General features: G+C 51.5%; 1 protein-coding gene across 6 annotated transcripts in view; it reads right to left on the reverse strand.

Annotated features, from left to right (window-relative positions):
• The window catches only part of PRR5L (proline rich 5 like), a 101,574-nt gene that overhangs the window by 19,013 nt on the left and 56,451 nt on the right, over window positions 1-26,110 (reverse strand). For all 6 annotated transcript variants that reach the window (XR_003546786.1, XM_006162082.2, XM_027765762.1 and 3 more), the window contains 3 exons: window positions 24,565-24,613; window positions 11,671-11,728; window positions 6,566-6,657 (listed from right to left, as the gene is read on the reverse strand). Coding sequence is in view for 5 of the 6 variants with exons in the window: in XM_006162082.2 (XP_006162144.1) it covers window positions 6,566-6,657; window positions 11,671-11,728; window positions 24,565-24,613 (199 nt within the window). In the remaining variant the exon portion in view is untranslated. The remainder of the gene's footprint in view (window positions 1-6,565; window positions 6,658-11,670; window positions 11,729-24,564; window positions 24,614-26,110) is intronic.

A 26,110-nucleotide genomic window follows, 5' to 3' on the forward strand; every position in this document is an offset into this window, starting at 1 on the left:
GCTATAGGGCACACGCACTTGCCAGAGAGACAGAGAGAGACAGAGAGACAGAAAGCAAGAAATCACTCCCAGGGGGGATGGCCACACCACAATCCCTTCTCCTCCATTCTCCTCTCGGGATCTTGGGCACGCACGCACGCCCAGTGTGAGTTTAAGCCACTGGGTCCGGGACTCAAACCGCAGTTGGCTACATGGGAGTCCAGCAACATAGCCATTACACTAACTGCTGGTCCCCCATGGATTTCTTTATTTTCATTTTGGCACCAAAATAAATTCTTTCTTTTAAAAAAAGAATTATTTATTTAGTTTTATTTATTATTACTGTTTTTAACTTTGCCATAAGACACATGCATTCATAAGACAGAGAGGGAGAGAGAAAAAGGAAAGTGAGAAAGCAAGCCACTAGGCCCAGGACTCAAACCACAGTAAGTCACGTGGCAGTCCAGCACCTTAACCACCACGCCACCTGCACCCCCCCAAAGTAAATGCATACTGCACTTCTACTTTCCATGAACTTTTGAAGTCCCCTTATGTATGCATGCACGCACACGCACACACATCTCTCCCCGGTCGTTTCCCAGACACCCCCAGGCAGGCCAGCAGCATGAGCACAACTGGGCCTTGTCAGAAACGCAAACTTCTCAAGACACGCTCTAGACCTTCAGAACCCAACTCCAGGCGTGAGCTCCAGGAACCTGGGTTTTCACAAACCCTCCGACACTCCTCTGACCCACCCACACGAGATCGTCCTGGGCTTTGAATAGAGATTCTTCCGCCCTGTGAAGCATTTCTCCAGGAGCTGAAGGGAGACCTGACGCACCTCCTGGGGGACCTGATGAGGTCGAGAAGACATGGGGCTGCCGTGCGGGCATAGGCAGACGCCCGCCACGCAGCAATACGAGGTGAGACACTTGCATGTGAAACACATGACATGCTCCAGTGATCTGAAGTATGCGATAACCACGACCATGCTTTTCAGTTTGCAGCTATTTCTCCATTAAGAGAACTCACCAGTGGGGCACCACCCTGAGTGCTTAAATGTTACCGTAAGTAGAAGGCACTTTTACTTGGTTTTACTCTTTTAGTATCTGAAAAGCAGACCAGCTGGTACTCTCTATCTCTGATGGGTCGATGGACAAAGATGCTGATGCCCCAGGGGACAAGCCCTGAGAGTAGCCCTTCCAGGTCAGGGCTTGGAGCTCACTGTACAAAGCTGGGAACTGACAGGGATACCCAGCTTCTGCTCATGACACGCTCACAAGGTGAGTGACAGAGCAGTCAGATTTAAACTACAGAAAGGAAGCTGAGAGGGAGAACCAGATAAGGCAAGCTTCTAGATACTTCTTCTGAATGCGATTCCAATAGAAAAGAGAGACTGCAGGGTTAAAGGGTTGATTCTAGGACTTGCTGTTCCAATTATCGCCAAAGCACCGCACAGAATTGATTTTCCCGGCATTCTCTACAAGGCCGTCAAAGCACTAGAAGAACTGCCCACTTCCCAGCACAGCACCCCAAATAGAGACCATTTTCTTCTGTGTGCCTTTTTGGTTTTGATTTTATTTTAAAATCACAGCATTATTTGTTTATTTATTTCGCTGTAGGGCATGTGTGCTCACCAGAGAAAGAGGAAGAGAGAGAGCGAATGAGAAATTGAGAACTCACTCCCCCCCCAGGGGATGGCCACACTGCAATCCCTTCTCTATCCTCCTCTCAGGACCTTGGGTGCACATACACACGTGCCTGGCATGTTTTTCCAGCTGCTGGGTCCTAGACTCAGTAAGTTAGCCATGTGGGATCCAATCCCCCTTAACCTCCACCATTGGGTGGTCAGATTTTTATAGGCACAGATTGTAACAGTGTAGATAAAAGGTAAACAGACTTTGAAATACCTCATGGTGATTCCATACAGGTAGTCATTCTGTCATTCTTAAAGTCTGACTTTCTCCTGAAAGTTTCTACATCTGTAAAATCATACATATAACCTTTAACCACATACAAAGGTTATACCCTTCCTACTGCTCTGCAACTTGCTTTGGTTTAATTTAGTATATTTGGGAGTTTTTTCATCAAAGCGTATTTTGATCTCTCTCTCTCTCTCTCTCTCTCTCTCTCTCTTTAATTTACCAGATAGGGCCAATAGCTGACATGGTCATTAAGGCACTGAACTCCCACATGGCCAACTGCAGCTCGAGTCCCAGACCTAGTGGCTTGAAAATCATGCCAGGCATGTATGTGTGTACGCCCAAAATCTCAAGAGGAGACTGGAGGAGAAGGGATTGTGGCAGTATTGCCATTCCCCTGGGGATTTCTCACTTTCCTTCTCACTGTCTCTCTCTCTTTGTGGTGTGCCCTAGGGCAAAAACATTTAAAAAAAAATATTTACCCAAAGAGCACATGCCAGAGAGAGAGAGGGAAAAGACACCTTCTAGGGAAGCATGGTGACATCATAATCCCTTTTCCTCCATTTCTCCATTCTGACAGTATTTCAGGCACACATGCACATATGTTTTTCAAGCCACCAGGACTAGGATTCAAATCACATAGTTGGCTGTGTGGGATCCAGAACTCTTAACCCCTAAACCACTAGACCAAGAGTGAGGCTGGTTTGTACTTCCTTTTTCTGTAGGCTTCCACAGTATTCCACCATCTTTTTTTTTTTTTTTTGGAGGGTTTTTTGCTATAGGGTGCATGCACTCTCCAAAAAGAAAGAAAGAGCCAGAAAGCGAGAAATCACACCCCAGGGGGGTGGCCACGCCGCAATCCCTTCTCCTCCATTCTCCTCTCGGGATAAAGCGAGAAATCACACCCCAGGGGGGTGGCCACGCCGCAATCCCTTCTCCTCCATTCTCCTCTCGGGATCTTGGGCACGCATGCACACATGCCTGGCATGAGTTTAAGCCACCAGGTCAGGGACTCGAACCACGGTCGACTACATGGGAGCCCAGTGACATAGCCGTTACTGCTGATCCCAGTATTCCACCATCTTTAACCATCTATCTCCTAACCAAGACATTCTTCTCTCGTTCTTTTTTGCCTACAAACAGCACTGTAACAAATGTGCTTCTCCACCTCTCCGAGCTCTTTTATCAGCATATGCAGATGATATCCCCCAAAGGAGTGTCCGCTGATCATCGTGTGCTTTTAAGACATCTTACGTACTCTGCCATGTTACCCTCCAAAGGACGGCACCAACATGTGTTCCCCGACCTGCTGTCTCACCCCGAGTGGGGTGGCTTTCAAAGCAGGTTGAGTACAGAGACACAGGTCACACCCTTTACAACAACCAGGAAAGATATCCAGTGCGGGCATGTGGCAGACACTCAAGAGTCACCCATTTCAAAGCCACCTGCTTAGCCCATGACACATGAAAACAGACCCAAACAGCCATTCTAACACTTGTTACTGCACAGAGAATGAGGAGGAGTCCAAGTCTGGTTCATTTCTAACTGGGTGGGTTCATGTGCGCACATGTATGCGTGAGAGAGAGGAGGGGGGAAGAGAGCACCCGCGTGGGGCCTGCTCAGGCCGTGACCCTAACCCTCCACTCTGCCCACCCTGCCAGGACCCTGGCCTGGCACAGCTTGCGTGCTGCGCTGGAGCAGGGATGTAGCTGCAGTCAGCAATGTGGGACCGTGTCCCTGCACTGGACAGCCCCAACTGCAGCAATATTTATGCCTTTAATGTGCATCATTCAGAAAGTTCATAAAAATGGAATTAAACAGCCAGTTTATTTTGGTGCCAAAAAAGCTTGAAATCCATACATAGTTTTGTTTTGTTTTGTTTTAAATTTGCCAAAGGGCACATGTATTCACCAGGGAGAGAGAGGAAAGTGAGAAAGCCCTCGGCATGGCGGAGGGTCACACTGCAATCTCCTCCACTTCTCTCTCCTGCCAGGGCTCTGAGCACACACAAATGTATGCCTGCTGTGTTTCCCGTTGCCAGGTCCAGAACTTGAATGGCACAGGCTGCCACGTGCAATCCAGCTGCCTAAAGTGTCATACCACAGACTAACCCGTAGTTTTTATAACATGCATTCCCATGAGCTTTTGAAGTCCCCTCATCTGCTCCACCCAGTGCTTCCGTATTTGCCCTGTTCTTACTAACTCCCCTGCGAAACCGAGGTGCAGAGAGGTGAGGTGCCCTTCCCAAGACTATGCCGAGGGCAGTGGCAGACTAGGGTGTGAGCCCACTCAGACCGGCTCTGCAGCTCTCACTGCGACCGTCTGCTCCTCCATGGCCACTGCCCCACCCTGCCCCTTCCCAGACTGTCCCGTTGCTGCCACTTCTTCACAGAGAAGCCTGCCATCACTCGGGTGTAGCCGAGGCGTGGGAGCTAAAGCACTTGCCTGGGTAAAGGTGAAATGCTGCTCTGTCGGGTTCCCAAGCCCGAGGTCACACAGGGTGTGCTCAGGAGAAAGGCCGGGCTACTGAGTGGCTGGAGGGGCAGCACCTCCCGTGCTTTAGTAAGCTGGCCAGGCCCAGGGCAGCCATGTGGCACGGCCATAAAACGGTACACCACAGGGCTTTACGCTGAGGACCCGCCCGCTGGTCCCCACAGCCAGGAAGGCCTTTTCTAGACGCAGAACGGGCTCTGAGGCTGGCAGAGACACTCATAAGGGACAAGGTTGGTGCCCAGTCACACCGAACTGTCACACACAAGTCAGCCGCTGCTTTCTCAAAGGTCACTTGGGCCATTACCCAGGGCACTGGCTTGTCGCCAGCCACCCCTTCAGCCCACAATGAATCAGGGAGGGAATCCATATTAACCCAGAATTGGCGTTTCTGTTCTTCCATCAGGGTAGAAAAACAAAGTATACCATAACCAAGCCTGTCCCCTACATCCTCCAGGAAAATGAGAACCATGTGTCCCTGTCACCCAGCACCCAGTCGGTCTCTCCAGGCCAAGCACAATGCCGGTGACTGCCAAGAGCAACCCACCCCCACAACTCCATGGGGAACTGGCACCTGGGGGTCTGCTCCCCGCAGTGCCCACATCCCGCCTCCCTGAGCATTCCTACCTACAGTCTGTATGCACTCCGTCTCAACCTCTGCTAAGGGATAAAGCAGAGTTAGCACATGCAAATGCCCTTGGAATTGACAGGGAAAGAAAAGCCAGCCAGGTGGGGCCCAGGAAGGCGGCAGGAGAGACTCACCAGGTGGCCTCGACTGCTGCTGGTGCATTACGTGTTCAAGGGGAGGGAGATGTCACACCCTTAGGCCTGTCTGTGGGGCTTCTGCCCAGCTCTGAGCTTTGGGGAGCCCCTCTCTGGCCTCCTCTGACTACACCAGGGCTATGTCCCTCCACTCTCCACAGCAGGTCCCCTTTTAAGACCAACTCTGGGTACCTGCACGTTGGAATTATCTGCCCAAAAGGCCTTAAGAGAGACCCAGGTCTGCACCCCATTCCAGGTTTGCCAACACAGTAGGAATTCCAATAGTTTTAGTGTAAATACGTCCCAGACACTGCATTACCCACCGTTTATAAGAAATTCAGATAGGACTCTGCACCCTCACCCACTCCCCAGATTTGTTGTCTTAAGAGAGAACCCACTGGGGCTGGCGGTGGCTACTGCAGACAGGGCAGGGAGGTTCAAGCGCAGGACTGCACTGTCCTTGCACATTCTGGATGGCACTGAGGGTGGGCGGGTAGGGAGGGCTGGCCTGCAGGCCAAAGGTTTAGACCAGCTCTTCTTAGACGGGCAGGCCTGGAATGGGAAATGCAATCAGTAAGCATACCTCATGGGTTTTAAATATCTGACTAAAATTTAAGCAATTCCAAATTCCTTCAAAACCCCACAGGCCAAATGATACACCGGGTTCGTTCCAGTCTGAGGGGATGCTGCGGGTGCTAACGGCTGTGCCCTTTCTGCAGACTACACCCACACTGGAGCAAGGCCGGTGGCACATGAAGCCTCAACCCCAGTGGCAGAAGCAGAGCAGGGAGCACAGCTCAGCACGAGTGTGTGCGGAGGCCAGACGAGGAGGAAGCCGAGTATGAGGGGAGCTGAGGCCGCAGAGTGAGAGTGAAGGGAGGTAGCTCGGGGTTTGCTCTAGATTCCTCGTCTTTCAGGAAATGAAACGGAGCTGTGCTCACAGGAGTCCGTGACTTTCCCAAACCCAAGTCCACGGGGTCTTGGCCTCTCCCCTGTATCGCATGGCTTCTTGTGCTCTGGAATAAGGAATGCTGTACCCCCAGGACTTACGGGTAACAGCAAACGCGCTTAAACCCTGTGTTGAAAAAAAGGGAAGGAGGAGAGAGAAAGAAAATAGAAAATCTCTCCCCGCCTTCTCTACTTCCAGAAAGTAAGAAGAAAACAAACCCCTTCAACACAGACGTACCCCAGGCGAGAGGGCAGAAGATCCTGTGGGCGGCTGGCCCAGCGGCTCTTGCTCCTTTGTAGTGAGGTACTGAGCAGAGCCCCGGAGAACCTTCCTGCACTCTCCCAGTCCTGGGCCACCTCCAGCACCCACTGTCTAGGTCACCCCTCTTCTCCAGGAGGCTCCAGAGCTGAGGAAGAAGGCAGAGCACTGAGGGCAGCAGGAGGCCGCTCCGCGTGAGACTGACCTGGACGGGGTAGAACACCGCCTGCAGGGTGGGGAGAGTCTCAGTGAAGAAGTGATCCCAGACTTCCGCCAGAACCTTGATGCGGTTCTCACCTACAGGAGGGCGAGGAGATAGGAGGGGAGGGAAAAGAGCTGGTTGTTACTTGTGGGAGAGGCCAGAAGTCAGCCCCACATGACGTCGACTGGCCCTGCTGGTGAGCTTGCTGCTGGGAGCTGCTGACGCCAGGGGCAGGACCACGGCACACAGGGTCATGGCTCTTGCTAAGGCCACCGGGAATCTTCAGGGCAGAAATTCCTGCGATCTCGTGAAGTGCCCAGGTTGCTCTAAATGCACCCTTCATTGGCCAGACCCTAAACGTGCCAGGAGGAGCAGGTTAGGGCAGGCAGAGGGGAGCCCAGACCTACACCAGGCAGCAGACACGAGATGGGGTGGGAGACTCGGCCAAAAACGGGCCATGGAAAGGAGCCGGCCTTTCACGAATGTATAATAATGACCCTTAAATGAATGGGTCCATCACTGCACACTGTGCTGAACTGCTCGTCCCATCCATCTCAGGAGCAGGCTCTATTTGCCTGTTTTATAGGCTCAGAGAAGGCAAGTAAGTGGCTTAAGGTCACACAGCCAGAGGCAGAGCCAAGATTCCAGAAGTCAGACTCCTGGCCTTCTTAACCCAGGAAGACCATTTGCACAGTTATATACGATTTGGTTTCCTATCTTATTCTGGTCTGAGCTGTCAGATGAGAGGTGTAAAATGGGACCTAGAAGCGTCCACCTCCATGCTCTGCTTTACGGTGACCGGAAGGACAGCACCCCGACACTGCCCCTCACCCTAGAATCTGAGCGGTGGTCAAGTGCCATCCCCAGGCCAGGGCACCTGGGTCACCCTGTGCTCCTGGAAGTCTGTGAAAGTGACGGGGCCCTGGTGGAGGGGACTCTGCAGCAGCCGCCACATGGCGGCTGCAATACCAGAGCTGAGTGAACACCGTCTTTGCTCATCCCAGGCAGGGAAACTGAGTCCGCCGAGGTCAGACACTGAGAGACGTGAGTGGCCACTGCCAGTGCCGCTGAGAGACCTTGAAGGTCCACACAGTGCCGCCTATGAACTCAGTGGACAATAAAAGCAGAGAAAACAGAAAGGGCTTGGCGAGTAGCCCTCAGGCCCAAAGGTGTGCAGATTTTAAAAGGTCAGAGTGAGGCACACAGGAGCTGTGAACCGGCAGCACCCTCTGCTTTCCCTCATGGAGAACTGACCACACCCTGTCTCTGTCTCCCCCACGAGGGCAGCAGTGAGGCCCAGGCTGTGTCTGTCCTGCTTGCCACACACCTCCAGTGGTGCCAGAGTCACTGATAGATCAATTAAAGGCCTTCAAATGAAAGAATGGGCCCAGGGAGGAGAACCATTTAACCCAATATGAGGCGGCATGAAGCAGCCTAAGTAGCTACAGCAAATTCTCTCCTTTGCTCTCAAGATGAAGACACCCTCCCCACATGGCCACACCCTGGGGACCCGCCTCCCCATCTGTGGCTCTCCCCCTCCTGCTCCCCTCGGCCCTGGGTTCTCACCGTGCCATGTCACTCCCTCTCCTTACCACGTGCCTCGTGCCAGGGGCTTTGATGCACTCGCCCCTCTGCTTAGACTGGTCTTCCTCACTCCTGGCCCAACTTGCTTCAGCACATCTTCCTAATTTCAGGTCAGACTTCACTTCCATAGGAACGCCTACCGCCTGGTCAAATCCCCTGCTATGGACTGTATTCTCAGTACTGTCCTGTTCACAGTTCTACATCTGGCAATTGGTGGTTTGATTAGCAACTGTCCCCACTAGCAGGTGCATGAGCCCCCTAACCCTGTGACAGTCCGTCCACCCCGGTGCCCTCAGCACCTAGCAGAGTACCTGGCACACAGAAGGTGGTCAATTGACACCCGACTGAACCAATCACTGTCATCCTCTTTTGAATGGCGATGGAACCTCATTGCAGAGAGCAGGCATGGAAGTCAAAAGGCCCCTCTGAAATGTCACGTACCCCAGTTCCTAACGCCAAGGTGAGCTCCAGTAATGCACAGTGTACTCCTAAGGAGACAGCCTGCTCCAGCTCCCTGGGGATGCCCTACACCCACCAAAAAGACAACCAGAAGCTCCCTCCCCCCCAACCTGAAGGAAGGGAAGAAGAGAGCCTGCAGCTCCCTTCGACGCTGGGATGGAAAGCTCATGGGTACACAGGGAAACCCTCCCACCCACAGCACCAAGGTGCCTCTTGGGAGCCTGGGTCCAATCGCTGGTTGCAAGTTTTGCAGAGTAATGAGGGTCTGGGAAGTATTTAGAGAACGTCAGACAGAGACAGCCAATAACGCAGGGGAGGCCCGGGGAAAAGGGTTAATGCAAACAGCCCACAGTCCAGGACGGCGCAGGTCCGAATGGAAGGTGGCAAATGGCTGCCCTGTGAGACGTGCCCGCTAATGCATCAGGAACTGAGACTGCCAAGTGCATAACGGGTCTTCAAAAGTTCAAGGAAAACGCAGGCCGCAGAACAACTAGTCACGGATGTCAACGTTTCTGCACCAAAATTAACTAGTACTTTAATTCCATTTTCTACAAACTGTATCAGGTAAGTATAAGAGACTTCCTAAGAATCCAGGTTGCTAAAGCCTCAGCAAAGTTTCCTGAAGTAACAAGGCATCTCCTGTTCGTGGGGAAGGTGTGGTGCTGAGCTGTCCCTGCCCTCCGTAGCCAGGAACCAGAGGTGTCTGCACACACGTTGGGGCAGTAGTCTGCTCGGCAGTGACTCAGTTTTATCGGCTGCTTCCCACGTTTCATTCATAGATAGAGAATCTTTTCACCCCCACAAAAACCTTCCTGGGACCAGCAGTTAGTGTAATGGCTATGTCGCTGGACTCTCACGTAGTCGACCGCAGTTCGAGTCCCAGACCCGGTGGCTTAAACTCACGTCGGGTGTGTGCGCCCAAGATCCCGAGAGGAGAATGGAGGAGAAGGGATTGCGGCGTGGCCATTCCCCCTGGGGGGGGATTTATCACTTTCTGCCTCTCTGTCTCTCTCTGTCTGTCTGGTGAGCACACGCGCCCTATAGCAAAATCCTCTAAAAAAAAAAAAAAAACCTTTGTTGGAGTTCCAATACATAAAAAAGTAGTGATGTTCTGTTAAAGATGGGAAAGTCCCTCAAAGGACCCTCAGTGCCTGTTCACTGAGCAGAAAGGGCCCCCATACCCAGAGCACTTGGATGAGAGGAGGCCCAGCGGGAAGGCCCTGCCCGTTGCCCTCAGGCCACGGTCTGGGCAGGGCACGGCTCACTGGATGCTCTCCTTGGTCTAGCCCCAGCTCTGCTCTCTGAATGTGTCTACACTGACAGTCACTCGGGGAGAGACATTTGCCTCCCCTGTAAGGGCACTTGGTCAGGACCCTTATCACAGGGTTGGTTTTCCACACCACAAGCCTGTAACCACTGCGTGGATGACTGACAGGTCAACCACGGAGCAGGGGTGCGGTTTATTCTCCCCCCCTTCTAGTAGAACCATCCATATTGCATGATGGAACTTTAAAGGTTTGTGGGAAATGCAATGCAAGTGCATTTTGGTGCAAAAAATATTTGAGATTCGTGCATAGCTTTTCCACACTACGTATTTCCCATGAACTATTTGAACACCTCTTGTACCCCAGACTGAATCTAAAACATAAAAGACTCACTAAGTTCCTGCTCAAAAAAAGTCACCTAAAAGTATGGCCCTTCTGTCAACAGGAAAGGACACAGAAAACACGGTCTGTACTAGGCGGGATGTCATTCAGCCTTTGACAAGGGAGGGGCCTACCACAGGCTGTAACATGGATAAACTTGGAGGAAATAAATGTTGAGTGAAATAAATAAATAATCAAAAAAGGACAAATAAAATGTAGCACATCAGCTGTCAGGGGATGGGAGGATGGGGAATTGCTGTGGTGGGTACCGAGTTTCGGTTCTGCACAGTAAAGCATCCTGGAATGCATTACACGGCGCAGTGAGTACAGGTAGCTCTGCCAGAGCGCACAGAGGCCAAGGAGATACGTCCTATGTGATACTTTTCCTTTTTACCTCAATTTTTAGAAAAGCCTTTTTTTATAAAAAGACATTGGATTAGCAGATATTTATAAGGTTGAGCAAAGTCCCTGCAGAGCTGTACTCTAGGGAGACGGCACCGGCTATCAGCCTTCAGATGTACAGAGGCTGACATCTGATTCTAGTCTCTCCGTTGGCGTGTGCCGACTGTATACCAGGCATGGAAACGCCCAGCGTCATTTCTACCTCCTCTGTCTTCCTGCTTTGTCTTTCTAGGAGACACTTTACTGGACACTAGTCTATTCACCAGAGACTTTGAAAAAAGGAAGTGTTGATATGCCTAACAAGCTGGGTCTGGACATGGGTTTGATCTACAGGCAGCGCCCAGGGGTACATACCCACCACTCTGGGAGTGGTGTCTGCCAGGTGTCCCCTCACTGCATTCCATCACTTCAAAATGATACAAATGGGAACTCAGAGGAACTAGAAATTCGCCACAAGTCATGCAAGAAATAGATGGCAGGCTAAGGTCAGGTCCCAGCCCTCGGGAGACTCTCAGGGCTGGCCGAACCCTGCCATCACACCCATCTCCATTCAGTTCCTCTCTGGCCTGTCACTTGGACTCTCACGTCGCATGGGGCCAGGTAAGGGGCATCTCCCTTTATCTGTGACTCGCACCCTTTAATTAAGTGCCTGCCCCGCTCATGTCCCCCACACAGACTGGCCTCTGTGACCTCCAAAGTATTACAAAGGGTCATAGGGAATGACACAGGGCAGACCAGAGGGGAGTACAGCAGGGCATGCAGGGTAACATCCCTTCGAAGGAGAACACAGGGACGTGGCCAGCAAAAATCTCCCCTTCCTGACATCTCCAAAAGAAAAACCCTGAACCCACATAACTTTGCAAAACCCTTTTCTGACTTGCACTCTGTGAGTGGTAAGCTCAAGCTCACTGCCTAGTTGGGGAAGAGACCGACAGGGCACCACCTGCCAGAGCCTGCCAGGCTGGGGCAGGGCATCGGCCAGCATCAGAGGCCACTCCGCTGGCTGCCCATACTTGCCTTCACACAGCTTGATCTTCTCCTCAACAAAGAGCAGTCCTTTTGCAAGAAGCTGGTTCTGCCAAAAGAGAATAAGAACAAAGAATTCAGCTCCTTGGCGTGCCAAACCCTCTTCCTCTTCCATGTCGATGGGCAAAGGCACCGGGTTCTAGACACTTCTGTGCTGATCACATCTCCACATTTGTGCTCACAGGAGGCCGGGGCCCCGAGTGCACACAACGAGACCATCATAGCAAAAGACTGAGCAAGACCCCAGCCTCAGATCAGGGAAGAGACACGACACAAATGAGGCTGCAATCACTGAGCCGACCCAACGCTGGAGGCCCTCCATGAGCTAAGCTCACCAGACAGAGCACAGAGGAAGTGGAGATTACGCAGAAGTAACGTACTTTAAAGTAAAGATGAATCTAGGGCTGCTCACAACAGCACAGACTACATGTGGGCCTTCCATAGCAGAGTGTGTCCCTGGGAGAGCGCGTGCATAGAAAGCAGTGGAGAGACCTTCTCCTACACAAAGGGACTTCAGAAGGTTTTTGGAAAAAGTAGAATTATGAGTTTATTTTGGCATAAAAAAATTAAATGCGTGTAGTTTTCATAATACGGTGCTCCGTGAAGCTATTGAAGACCCACGTATCATGGGCTTCGTGCCCTTCATCTCATTTAACCCAGTCCATCAGGCAGCGCTATTGCCCTCTCTGCAGTGTTGGCCACCGCAGACCCTGGCCACCTCTGGCTCCGAAGCCACGCCCTTTCCACACCTCTCACGGCCTTCCACCCAGTCTTCCCAGCCAGACCCCACCCTCCCTGGACACTGCCTCTCCGCATGTCACAGCTCTTCCCTTATTAGACTACGACGGGCCTAGTTCTGTGGGAGGCAGACAGGCCGAGGTGGCACTGACCTCGTGAAAGCCCGAGTGAGTGCCGTGACATTCTCCTTTATAAAGCCCCAGAGCCCTCTAACCGTGAGGGAACACGCGTGCAGAGCAGAGCAGAAAGAACTCAGACATCAGACATGCATTTACCCTGGCTGTGAGACTTTATACTTAATTTCCCTGAGCGTCAAATTCCTCATCTGTAAAATGGCATAATTACAGGAATATCATCAAGTTCTTGGAAGACTTGGTCATTGTAGCCACATACACGTGTGCATATATGCACATGCACACACACATGCACACATGGTATCTCATGTCCTCGGAGTCAGTGCTGGTGAGGAAGCGGCTGCTTGTTGGCCACCTTCTTCACAGAGGAGAAAGCAGTAAAGAGCTGGTAATTACTAGGCCTTTATCAAAAGTATAAATAAAAAGTTGGCATTCATCAAATCTATAGTTCTTACTAAGATTCACTAAACATTAATTCTAAAAAGTAATGGTGACCTTTTAGTTTCAAGATGGCAAATGGAGCCCCTAATCACAGAGGGACACAGTATATGAGTACACAACTCTGTTAAAGAAAACAAAGCCAGTTCCATCATGAATAGTCACAGGACAGAGAAGCCCTGTCACCACCTCCCAGACATCAAATCCCGGCATCTGGGTCAGAAAGCAAGAAAGCGGTTCACCAAACTCAGACACGAGATGGCGAGGGGACACGAATGGCCTGGGAGGGGCATCCAGAGGCCCCAATGCCCTGCCCTGGTCCTCTCACCTCCTCCGGGCGAGGCTCACCCTGTGCAAGGCTCTGGCAGGCCGTGCTCACCTCCTCCAAGTCAAGCTGCCATCCCACACTTCTAGAACGTCCCGACCCTTCTTGTTTCCTGTTTCCGAGATGCACCTCCAATGAAAGGCTCCTTCTACGATGTACTTTTAATGTTTTATTCTATCACTGCACTTACTACATTTTAGGGAGAGCACAGGAAAACTGAGACACAGAAAAGTAAAAACCCTGGGGCCAGCAGGTAGCGTGGAGGCTAAGGCCCTGGATCCCACACGACCGGCAGATGGCTCAACCTCAGACCTGGCCACTTAAAAGATCACGCCAGGCATGTCTGCCCACGTGTCCAAAATCATGAGAGGACACTAGAGAAGGACTGTGGTGTAGCCATCCCCCAGGGAGTGATTTGTCACTTTCCCTCTGTTTCTCTCCCCTTCTCTCCCTCTCTCTCCGGTCAGTGCACATACCCTAAAGCAAACAAACTGAAACACACACACACACAAAAAACAGAATCTTGTCCAGATTATACCATGAGTTGAAAAATAGAATTCAAACCATTTACCTATTAGGATTTCAGGTCTTGGGGACAGGATCATTTCTTATTTTAATTCCCCTGGTTCCTAGCACACTCTCATAGCAGGTGCTTAATATGTATCTGCTGACTGTAGAAGTGCCTCTTTTGGTGGTAAAAATCATTTTTTTATTTTTAAAGTTTATTTTTTCCATGAGAGAGACAGGGAAAGACAAAGAGAGACATAGAAAGAGATGGGTTCTTCCGAGGTCTTCACCCTGTGACCCACTCTCAGCTCCAGCTAGCATGAATGGGGAGGCCTTGGACACGGACCTAGGGCCTTCTCTGTGTGTCCAGCGTCGCAGGATGTGGGTTATTGCTGGACTGCCAAGTGGCTCCCATTCTGTTTTTTTTTTTTAGGTTTTTTATATAGGGTGCATGTGCTCACTGGAGAGAGAGAGAAACAGAGAGACAGAGAGACAGAAAGTGAGAAATCACCCCCTGGGGGGATGGCCACCTCACAAGACCTCTCCTCCATTCTCCTCTCAGGGTTTTAGGCACACATGCACATGTACCTGGGCTAAGTTTCAGGCCACTGGGTCTGCAACTTGAACCACAGTTGGCCACGTGGGAGTCCAGCATCTTAACTACCACACACCTGCTGGCCCCAATAAGAGAATATCTTTAAAAATGGGAAAGTCACATAGGGTCCCTAAATATCTTGCTATTTTATTCATTTGATAAAAATTACTTTGCTGTACCTTAAGGAACAAGCTTCAAAAGATGGCCTAGATTCCTCTTCCTTCCCCTTTCCAGATCTTCCTCCTTCTAGGAGACATAAAAAAACATTCTTTCTACGTATTTACAAAGAGAAAGAGTCATCCCCGTTACGGAGAAATGACACAAAGAAGTCGCTCTCTCATAGATGCTCATGCTGACACACACCGCCCTGTGCCGCATCGACCGAGACGGGAGAGACAGCAGCTCGGGGTCAGAGGGTACCCTCTCCTTCACCACCCTGGGTCAGAGTTGATTGTCGCGCAGTTTCCAGGGCACTTGGACAGACCCATTTCCAAGAAGCTAAAACATCTCTGGAAGCATCTTGACCATTGTTACAGCCCTGGAGGTCTGTGGGGTTTGCCTTTTTCTTACAGTTGGATAAACTTAGACCAGAAGGAGGGTTGCCCTCCCCAAATTCCAGCAGGACACGGGGTGTGGGTGTGGCTCAGGCTCTGCTCCTGCATTAGGCCAAGGGCCTTGGGGTCAGCCTAGCCCTGCCCCTTCTCTGGAGAAGTGCCACCTTCTACCCACAGGCTGTGCCCCATCCTCACTACATGACAGCATAGCCACACCTCCGGATAGCCACCATCCTGCTCTGGTCCCTGGGTCTCCTCTCTCCTAATACCCTGCCCCACAGAGGCCTGCCCGAGAGCCTTGCACTCAGCTTCACTCTGCAGCTGCTTCTCAGCTCTGAGTGTCTGACCATGTTTTGTCAGTGACTGACGGACAGGGTGAGGGCTCAGAGCCCCAGCTCACTCCAGGCCAGTCTCCTACACCTCCCACTCGAGCACTGGCTCCTCACCCCACCCCATCCTCTCCATGACCCATCTCGGTCTCCCTGCAGTGGAGACAGGTCATGTTTGAGGGGAAAGTCAGGCATCTGTGCAGGCAGGGCTGGGGCAGGGACGGGCATGGGCTGGCAGCACTGTGGTGCTTTCTGGTGACTCATGAAGAACCCTTCCTCTGGCCTACAAGGCAGAGTCATACTCCCTCGAGGAGCGGTGGCAGGCTGGTGGGCGGGGGCTGACTCCCTCGCCCGGCCGGGCCATGCTTCCATGCAGCACTAAAACCCACCCTGTCTGCTGTCATGTGCCCTAAGGAGATGCCAACTTAACAGCTGGGGCTTAGATCTGCCCAAAGGTTTCAGGAGACCTAGAAATAGGAAAGAGAGATCATAAACCAGGTCCGACTCAGGCAGCTGTTTGCGTGTCTTTCTACATGTCTGATCTTCCCAGCGCAACCTCTCAGAATCCCACACCTAACAAGGGCCTGACTCCAAAAAGTTCTGAGGGTCTGTCTGCTGACCGGTCACAGAGCTGGGACCACACAGTCCACTTGTCCCCCAGCCCCAACTGAGAGCACCAACTCGTCCCCAGTGATGGATTCAAGCCTCAGGCCAACAGCTGGCTACATTCAATAGAAGCCACCTCTGAAATTACTTGGGACCTGGGCCTGTTGTTACCTGAGGCACCCTGCCCCGCTCCGCCCCACCCCACCAAGGAACTTAGAGTCAGCAGCACTGGGAGAAGTGGCAGGGGTTCCAGCAGTGGAGAACAGCAGACAGGCAGGTCTTCTCGTTTGTAGAAAATGAGGTTCTGCTAAGAAAAATGCAAACGAGGGTGCCTCACGACTGTCCCAATGCTGCCAATCTCCAGTAGGCAGGAGAGACCTGCCACCCAAGGCAGGTGTGGACAGAAGTCTGAATACTTTTCCTACTTCTCCAAAATCTTTTCAAAAGGGACTGGGGAAGTCATGCCCACAAACATTAACAGACCATTTATTTTCTATGAACAGGATTCTTCCTACCTCCTGTCCCTGGCATACTATCTTTGAGATGTATATTTCAACCACCATTACAGTGTATTCTTGTGCTTATCTCTTCCCAAGACACAGAACTTCTCTTTCCTTGAGATGTAGATTAAGCCTTTCTTTAACTAATCTCTTCCCAAGACACAGATCTTCCCTTCCAATCGCCGACCTAAGAATTGTGGAACCCACCTATAACCTACAAGCCCTCGCTTCTATATGTCCCACCTTTTTGGGCCAGACCAATGGAAAATCTTTTCACTAAATGTTGTCTGTCAATCTCAAAAACAAATAAAAGGAACCTCTGTACATGATCACCGAAAGGCATGTATGTCTCTTCTCTGGGCCTAGGGCACTCATATTTGGCTTGAAAATAAACTGCATTAATTATTAATTATTAATTTTACAGTTGGTTATATTTTCCATCGACACAGGCATGGAGCTGGGGGGGAGCAGGGACAGGGTGGGTGCTCGTGGCATGGGCTTGTCATCAGGAAGGCCTCCCAGACATGGTCATTAGGAGTCAGAAAAAATGGGTGACCGAGGAAACAAAGGGGGGTAGAAAGGACGCTAACCTATCCTCCCAAAGGGAAGGACCTTGCACAGAGCACAAACTATCTGGAATGCTAAGGCTGCAACCTTCCATGTCAGCAGCTAGGTCCTCTCTATGCTGGCTGGACTACTGATGCTTCCCCTCCGGTGACCCGTTTCTAGCCGACCGCTCCCTCCTTGCCTGTGCTGGGTTTAATGCACTAAACCTGGCTTCTGCCATGTCTTGCCTAGTCTATGAGAAATCACCCAGTCTCATATGTAACGGGCTGCTGGAATACACACTCGTGGACAGATCTAGAAGGGTAAGACCCCTGACTACACGGTGTCCGTAGAGCTCATCTCTGGGTGAAGCGTTTTTGGCATTCTGATCCATTTTTACTATTGGGCGTGTGGTGACCTAAGTCCTACGAGGCTGAGGCCTTCCCATCTCAGCCTATGTATTCTCATCATTCTCCCAATTATATTAAGACTTGTGATTATCAATTTCAAGACCCATTTTTCCTTTTACTGTCATAAAGTACAAGATATATTTTCAAATAATTGCAAAAATTCCAGGAACTACCGAGGACACTCAGCACATTGAAGCTGCTGAGAGGGTTGTGGAGAGAATGCCCCCCCCTCCCACTTCCCTGCTCACTTGCTCATGGGAGGGCCCAAGGCCTCGGGGCACTTCTGGCAACCCTAGTCTAGCTATAGCTGGTTCCTTCCCCTTAGAGAGGTCTAGGCCACCTCTATGTTTACAAACTCCACAACGCCTCTCTCTCAAGTTCTGGCAGAATCCAGAATGCAACCTCTATACATTCCTCTGGGCCTTGCCTCATCTTCTTACCAGAGCCAGCTCCACTTGTTCAAAATCCATTCAAAGCTGGGCCCAACTGTCTCTGCAAAGCAGAGTGCATGAGGCGACCCTTGCTTCCGTCCGCCCCTGCCCCAAACTTCTCTTCTTCCACTAGGGGAAGCAGCTGCTTACAGAAGCATTCCCCAGGCTGACCACAGGACATCTGAGACTTCTCTCCCCCATTCAGTTTGGGTGTGGAAATCACAAATTATTCTCACCCCTCTCTTTTTATAGATTATTTATTTAATCCATATTGGGGGCACCTCCAGCAGGGCACCTCACACCACAATCCACTCAGCCTCAGCAGAGCCAGACCACAGTCATGTGCTGTTGTGCATCCCTCCTACCCCATGGCAGGGAGGCTCCGGTCCATGTGATCCACGGGTCCGTGGGTCCATGTGGTCTGTGTGGTCCATGTGGGTCCATGTGAGTTCATGTGGATCTATGGGGTCCATGTGGTTTAATGGGGTCCATGTGGGTCCATGTGGTCCATGTGAGTCCATGTGGGTCCATGTGGTCCATGTGGGTCCATGTGGTCCATGTGAGTCCATGTGGGTCCATGTGGTCCATGTGGTCCATGTGGGTCCATGTGTGCCATGTGGGTCCATGTGGTCCATGTGAGTCCATGTGGGTCCATGTGGTCCATGTGGTCCATGTGGGTCCATGTGGTCCATGTGCGGCCATGTGAGGCCATGTGGGGCCATGTGCGGCCATGTGGGTCCGTGTGGGGGCATGTGGGTCCACGTGGGTCCATGTGGGTCCATGTGAGTCCATGTGGGTCCATGTGGGTCCAGGATCCATGGGGTCGGGTCCATGTGGATCCATGGGGTCCATGTGGGTCCATGTGAGTCCATGTGGTCCATGTGAGTCCATGTGAGTCCATGTGGGTCCATGTGGCCCATGTGGCCCATGTGGTCCATGTGGGTCCATGTGAGTCCATGTGGGTCCATGTGGCCCATGTGGGTCCATGTGGAGCCATGTGGGTCCATGTGGGGGCATGTGAGTCCATGTGGGTCCATGTGGGTCCATGTGGATCCATGTGGGTCCATGTGGTCCATGTGAGTCCATGTGGTCCATGTGAGGCCATGTGGGTCCATGTGAGGCCATGTGGGTCCGTGTAGGGGCCATGTGGGTCCATGTGGATCTATGTGAGTCCGTGTGGGTCCATGTGGGTCCTCGTGGTCCATGTGAGTCCATGTGGGTCCATGTGAGTCCATGTGGGTCCATGTGAGTCCATGTGGTTTAATGGGGTCCATGTGGGTCCATGTGAGTCCATGTGGGTCCATGTGGGCCCATGTGGGGCCATGCGGGTCCGTGTGGGGGGCATGTGGGGCCATGTGGATCTACGTGAGTCCGTGTGGGTCCATGTGGTCCATGTGAGTCCATGTGGGTCCATGTGGTCCATGTGGTCCATGTGGGTCCATGTGGTCCATGTGCGGCCATGTGAGGCCATGTGGGGCCATGTGCGGCCATGTGGGTCCGTGTGGGGGCATGTGGGTCCACGTGGGTCCATGTGGGTCCATGTGAGTCCATGTGGGTCCATGTGGGTCCAGGATCCATGGGGTCGGGTCCATGTGGATCCATGGGGTCCATGTGGGTCCATGTGGTCCATGTGGGTCCATGTGGGTCCATGTGAGTCCATGTGGATCCATGTGGTCCATTTGGGTCCCTGTGAGTCCATATGGTCCATGTGGGTCCATGTGGGTCCATGGGGTCCATGTCCATGTGAGTCCATGTGAGTCCATGTGGTTCATGTGGGTCCATGTGGGTCCATGTGGTCCATGTGAGTCTATGTGGTCCATATGGATCCATGTGGTTTATGTGGGTCCATGTGGGTCCGTGTGGTCCTTGTGGTCCTGTGGATTCAGCTACCTCATCCTCAACCTTCTCCCACCCTAACCCTCTCCCCACCCAACCAGCCATACATTCCTACCAGTCTTTGTCCTGGCCTGCTCCTCAGTCTTGGGCATCTGTCCAGATCCTCAGCTAGTGTCCCATGACGTTACCTCAGCAGAAGCACCTCCACCCACAGAGACCCAGACACGCGTGTGGCACCCCACAGCTCCCTGTCCCTCACATCCTTTGTACTCTGATAACAGCAGGTCGCAGGAAAGCTGGCTGCCCTGGACTCCTGCAGAGACAAGCAGCAAGTGAGAAAAGATACACAAAAGGTCTTCTGAAAGATCATGGAAATGCGTATTATGGCAAAACTGCATTATTTCAAAATTTTCACACCAAAATATAAATCCATTCTTCCATGAACTTTCGATGTCACCTTATGTACATGTGCACACACTAATGTTCATGTGTACATGTGCACACACATACATGTTAAGCACAATCAGGCAGGGCAGCTGTGTGGTCACGTTTGCTTCCTCCTCATTCACCTGTTTAGAGCCACTGACTAGTCTGAGCTTCCAGATCAAGCGAAACTCTAGTTTTGCAGGAAGGGTGAACCGTCTGGGTTTGGGGAGACACTGCAACAAGCACTTCGCAGCCAGCAGGTGCTGAATGACAAGGCAGCGCCACAGCCAAGGCCACTCCCTGAGCTGCACACTCGCTTAGTGGTGGAAACACGCAGGGCATCTTTGACAGCTGCAGGAACTGGTTACCCTCGGAGCTCATAGAAGACAGAATTCATCTCGAAAACCCCAATTTTCCTTCCAAGCACAATTTAAAATAGATGGGAGGAAAAGAAAAATCAATACTGGAAATGTCAGATTTTTTTTCAGCCAGTGTCTTGCGAAAATCTATCCAGGCTTCTGCGATCAGACAGCCTGTCTTCTCTGGGCAGAGATAAACAGTATTTCCATACCTGCCTGCCCCGGCCCTCACCTCAGGTCATTCTCATTACATTTCATTGAGGGTACTCTTTCTGTGACTCTTTAAGCTATAAAATGAAAAGGTTCACTTGCGAAGGCTAAGATAGAGGTGACTTGGAAGTGGTGAGTTCATGTTGGGGTCTGGGTCCCAGGAGAGGGGAGACTTCAGTGCGGGGCCTGGACAAAATCTGAGCCCCCCACAGCGAGGAGCCTCGTGTCCCAGCCCACCCTCGACCTTCCTGAATGGCCAGTCCATACTTTAGGGACCTCTCTGCCTGCCCCGGCTTCTGCTCTGTACTTGTCCCTGGACCTTCCTCTTGCCAGAGGGTTGTACCTTCCGAAGCCCCTTGACTATCCCTCCTGAAAATGCACCAGACAGCTGGGGGTCAGAGTAAGCCACCACCACAAGCTTTTCCCTCAGGGACTTCCCTCCTCATGTCCAGAGCCCCTGGCTTTGGAACCCCCTTTAAGCAGCGCCTCGTGCCAGACTTTCCAACCTGAGGCTCTCTCAAACCACTTTTGCAGCCAGGGCTGTTCATGCTCTCATATTACCCTTCACACACGGTTTCCCTTACATCAGTTTACCATCTGTGTGAACAGGAACCATCCCAACGTCGCTTCCCCTAGCAGAACATCTAATAATCAACCACGCAGACAAAATTACGCTTCTTTCTGTCCTAACTAGACTGTGAGACGCTGAGCTCTAGCCTGCTCCTTCTTCCTGATCCAGGGGAGACTGCCAAGAAGAGTAAAGGCCCCACGGCCCGACAAGACTCTCGGCACAATCATCAGGGCCAAAGGGATCTAAAGGGGACTCTTTCTAACTGTGGACTCTAATGTTTTTATGCCACTGTGCACGTGCCCCCTCAAATCACTCAGGGCTGGCCTGTGCAGGGATGGGGAGGGCAGCCGGACCCCACAGGGCCAACAGGCAGTACAAGTGCCCGACCTGGTGGCTAGAGGAACACACTGGGCACATACGTATCCACGCACAAAACCCTGGGAGGAGGGAGAGATGGGGAAGGTACTGCAGCCAGACCGTGTACCGGCGCGGGGCTCCCACCTCCCCTATTTCTCTCTCCCCAGCAAGCACAGGTGCCCACTGCCAAAATTAAATGAATGAATGAATAAATAAATAAATAAAATCCTCTCTGACATCTATGGTGGACGTTCCCTTCTCCTCACCTGAGGATGTGTACTGAGCATCTGCTACGTGGCGAGGGCTTTACAGGGATGCAGAACCAAGCAGATTTTTACAAAACAAAACAAAAGTCCAAAATTCTGTGCCATTAGACTTAAGGCCTACTTTTTTAAAAAGTGTCTAAGAGAGATTTTCCCCTCCAGTCTAGTACCTAAGTAAGGAAAACCCCATACTGAAAACTGTGAAAACCAGTTGCCAACCCTTACCTCCAGAGAGACTTGATGCTCACCAAGAAGTTCCTCTCATGCCCACAGGGGTGCCATGTGGGTACAGGGGTCCAGTCTCCAGCATACTCTGTGTGCAGTCTGAACCACCCCAGAACCTCAGGCTTCCCGGATAAACAAGCCTGCACCCAGATGTGCCTCCTACCTGCCCTGGGGTAACCCCTTATGCTGAAAGACAAGCGGCACTTAAAATCTGATGGGAGCCACACCAAGCCTGTCTCTCCCACATCAAGGGGGAAGGCAGCTCGGCTGGTCTCTCCAGGACTGATTGAAAACCACTTCTCTGAGCTAGCTTTAAGATCAAGCACCAGAGAGCCAGAGAAGAGAGTGAGTGGACTGGCCTTTGGGTGGGTGGCTCAGAGACAGTTCCCAGTGGCGACGGGTTACCTCTTTCTGAGTCTTCATACTTGTCTCTCCCCAAGCGGGAGTTGTCCTGAAGGCAGCTGACTGGATTCCAGGCTCCGCTGGACCCTGGTTTGTCCAGATCTAGGGTAGCTACTTTCTGCTGTGTGTGTGTGTGCATGCACAAGTGCACGTGTGTGTGTGCTTCAGTGACCTACATTAGTCATTCTTCCTAAGTGCACATAAAGGTTTAAGCTTCCTGAATCTTGGAAAGAAAAATTATAAAAGGATCTCTTCACACTGTTTCAAAAGTATGGTCTACTTAGATACAGAATATTTACCAATCTGAAACCAAGATGTTACACTGTATTTCCACATTTCTACCCCATTGAAAGAGATGGGTCACACTTTAGAATAAGAGCATGTAGGCACCTATAAATTTAAAACACTTCCTACCCTGCGCTAGCCACTAAGCACTTTAGCAATGGAATGAGTGCTCACAGCAGCCCTATAAGGTTAAGAAGAAGAAACAGTGACCCAAAGGTGAAGCCATTGCTTGAGGGTGCCTGCGGAACACGAAGCCCGGGCAGTCTGTCTTCATGGTAATGACACTGACTGAGGCCCTGTGCTTTCTGCACACACTATGTGAGGAGTGGCTTAGCATGTGCTACTGCGTGAAGATGACATGATAGCCACATCAAGGGAAGTCGCATTTTTATTCCCACTTTACAGATGAGGAAACTGAGCACAGAGGTGCCCAAGACACTGAGCAGTGAGAAATGGGGGCTCTGCCATCATTGAAGGGAGCCAACACCTGCCCAGACCCTCCCTGTCAGAAGCCTTTGCTTAGGGTCAGGAAAGCAGCCCATGTCTGTCTGGGAACCTGAGCCCACCAGCCCCTCACAGCAGTGTCAGCAGGAGGGAAGACTGATCTTTGGATCTGACTCTGCCTTTAAAACGACAGAGCTGGAGGTCAGTGACAAGAAGTCACAGGCGAAAGGGCACGTAAGTCCCGCCCAGTAAGTACCAAGGTGGGTGGTGGGGACCAAAAACCTGAAAACAGCTGTTTGGGACAACGCCTTGGGTTGTCAGTGCAACGTGTGATGGTCCTTGTGCTCAGTGCGATGGTTCTCAAAACACAGTTCCCACCCGAGGGCTCTCCAGATGCTGAGGAATCCACACAGTCAAAGCTGTGTTTTTGTCTTAAAATAATTATTCATTTAATTAATTATATTATTTGTAATTATTATTTTTTTTAATTTGACCAGAGAGAGATAGAAAAGTGAGAAGTGAGCTGCCAGATCTGAGACTTGAATCATAGTTGGCCTAGTGAGTGTCCAGCGCCTTACCCACCATGCCACCTGTGGGTCCCCAAAGCTGTGTTCTTAGAGCGAAGCTGCTCTGTGCCAGCAGGTGGTGTAGTGGTTAAGGCCTGGACTCCCACATGGCCGACTGTGGTTCGAGTCCTGGACCCAGTGGCTTGAAACTCATGCGGGGCACATGTGGGTGTGTGCCCAGAGTCCCAAGAGGAAAGTAGAGAAGAAGAGACTACGATGTGGCCATATCTCCTGGGTGATTTCTCGTTTTTTGTCTCTCCATTTCTCTCTTTCTCTCTAGCAAGCACATGTGCCCTATAGCCAAAATCTAAAAAAAAAAAAAAAAGCTAAGCTGCTCTTCTGCCTCCCCTGGCCAGGTATCTCACAGGGTCACAGCAGGCTGGATGGAGCTGACCCAAGAAGCCAGTTGTCCTGTGCAGAGCCGGACAGTGCAGAGACTTGCAAACACAGAACCATGCCGTTCATTTTTTACTGTGAAAAAGTTACTTCTCATAAAAATGAATTTATGCGAATGTGTAATAAGTTATTATTTAGATGTTTAAGATAAAATTTAAAGCTTTTGAGGTTTCATTTCCAATACGGTACAGAGAGACAAGCCAGGTGAGCAATAATGTTTAAGAAGCTGAAGGGGCCTGGAACCGGAAGCCTGAAAACAGCTGTTCAGGACAACATCTTGGGTTTTTCACAGGGACCACCCTGGCCGATGCTCTGCTGTCAGCACACAGCACGTGAGACTCTGGACGCTAAGGGACCCCAGCTGCCCGGCACAGCTGCCCTTTAGTATGGAGGCCCACTGAGCTGAGGGCCACCGCGATGGCCGCAGCTTACCTGGAAGTAGTCGGAGATGAACGATCCAAGCTCACTCTTCAGCAGCCGCCTGGGAAGAGAGACGCTCATCAGTAGCCTTGACGGGCAGCAGGCCCAGGGAGGGCAGGCACAGTGGCCCCGGTCTAGCCCCGCCCAGCCCCACCCCCGAGGCCCGGGCCATCACATGGGGTGATGGAAACCCAGAAGGAGAAGCTCCAGAGTGAAAAAAACATCTGAAGAAGCATGAAATAGCCTCATTCTCACAGCTGGCGGAAGCAGGCCGGGGCACCTAGGTTATGTGAAGCAGAAGAAAAAAAAAAAGGAAAAGAAAGACTTTCACTTTGCAACCTGCTACATCCGCAGAGCACTTTAAAACACATTTTTCATACATTCTTCAACTGAGGGTAAAGTATGCTATGTGTGTTTTGGGGGACAATTATTATTCTTCTCTACACAATAGTAATAATAATAATAATGAAGCGGAGGTTCAGAGAGGTTCTCAAATAAGGCCATGGCAGAACCAGGGGCTGAAGCCAGACTCAGCAGCTTCCCTCCCACCCCAGCCCCTCTCCCCAGACCCACCAGGACACCCAGACCAGAAGTGCACCTTGGGGCCAGGGGTGAGTGGTCTGACCTGGTCCTCAGTCTTCAAAGGGGGCCACAGAGGGGAAACACACTTCATTGACCCTGACGGCCCCAGTGACTGGGCAGCCCAGCATGTACCACACGCTGCCCTGGCTCCAGGAGTGGTAAGAGGGGCCAGCAGGCAAGGTCCGTGCTCTCACGGAGTCTCTTCTTGGGACAGAGAGCATGTAAGAAATACACCATAAAAATCATTTAGAAGAATCTCAGGACCAGCAGAGGGTGGAATGGTTATGTCACTGGACTCTCAGGTAGTCAACCATGGGTCAAATTCCAGACCCAGCAGCTTAAAACTCACGCCAGGTGTGTGTGCATGCATGCCCAAAATCCCAAGAGAAGAATGGAGGACAAGGGACTGCGGTGTGGCCATCCCCCAGGGTGGTGATTTCTCACTTTTTGTCTCTGTCTCTCTGCAAGTGCTCATACCCTATAGCAAAAATCTCTCTCTAAAAAGAAGAAGAAATGAGGATTTGGGTAGCAGGTTTTCTCCCTGTGACAAATGATAAGACCACATCTACTATTCTTTATTTTGACCAAGACAAGGTGAGGGAACTCCAGATCTACGAGTCACCTAGAAACAGACTACACGACTTCAGATGAGCTCATCGACCATGCACGGCTGGGTTATCCGGGAGTGAAAGCGAAGCGTTTCACTGCCCTGTGGGCACTAACTGCCTCAAAGTGTGTCCACACACAGCGCTGAAGCCTTGGCACGCAGTCACACGGTGGCATTACGTGCGGGACACAGGCACGCCAGGCCTGAGACAGAGAAACAGCCGCGAGTTAGACCATACCAGGTAGAGCCCTAGGAAATTGCAGCGTGTGGAGCAGGAAAACACAGCCCTCCCGTCACAGGACACGCAGTCTGTTGTGGTGCTGCACTTCAGGTGCAGTTTCAGACAGCCACTACCAACACAGCCAGGGC

Source organism: Tupaia chinensis, unplaced genomic scaffold, assembly GCF_000334495.1.
Source record: "Tupaia chinensis unplaced genomic scaffold, TupChi_1.0 Scaffold139733_1, whole genome shotgun sequence".
In the NCBI taxonomy this organism is placed as follows: Eukaryota; Metazoa; Chordata; class Mammalia; order Scandentia; family Tupaiidae; genus Tupaia; species Tupaia belangeri.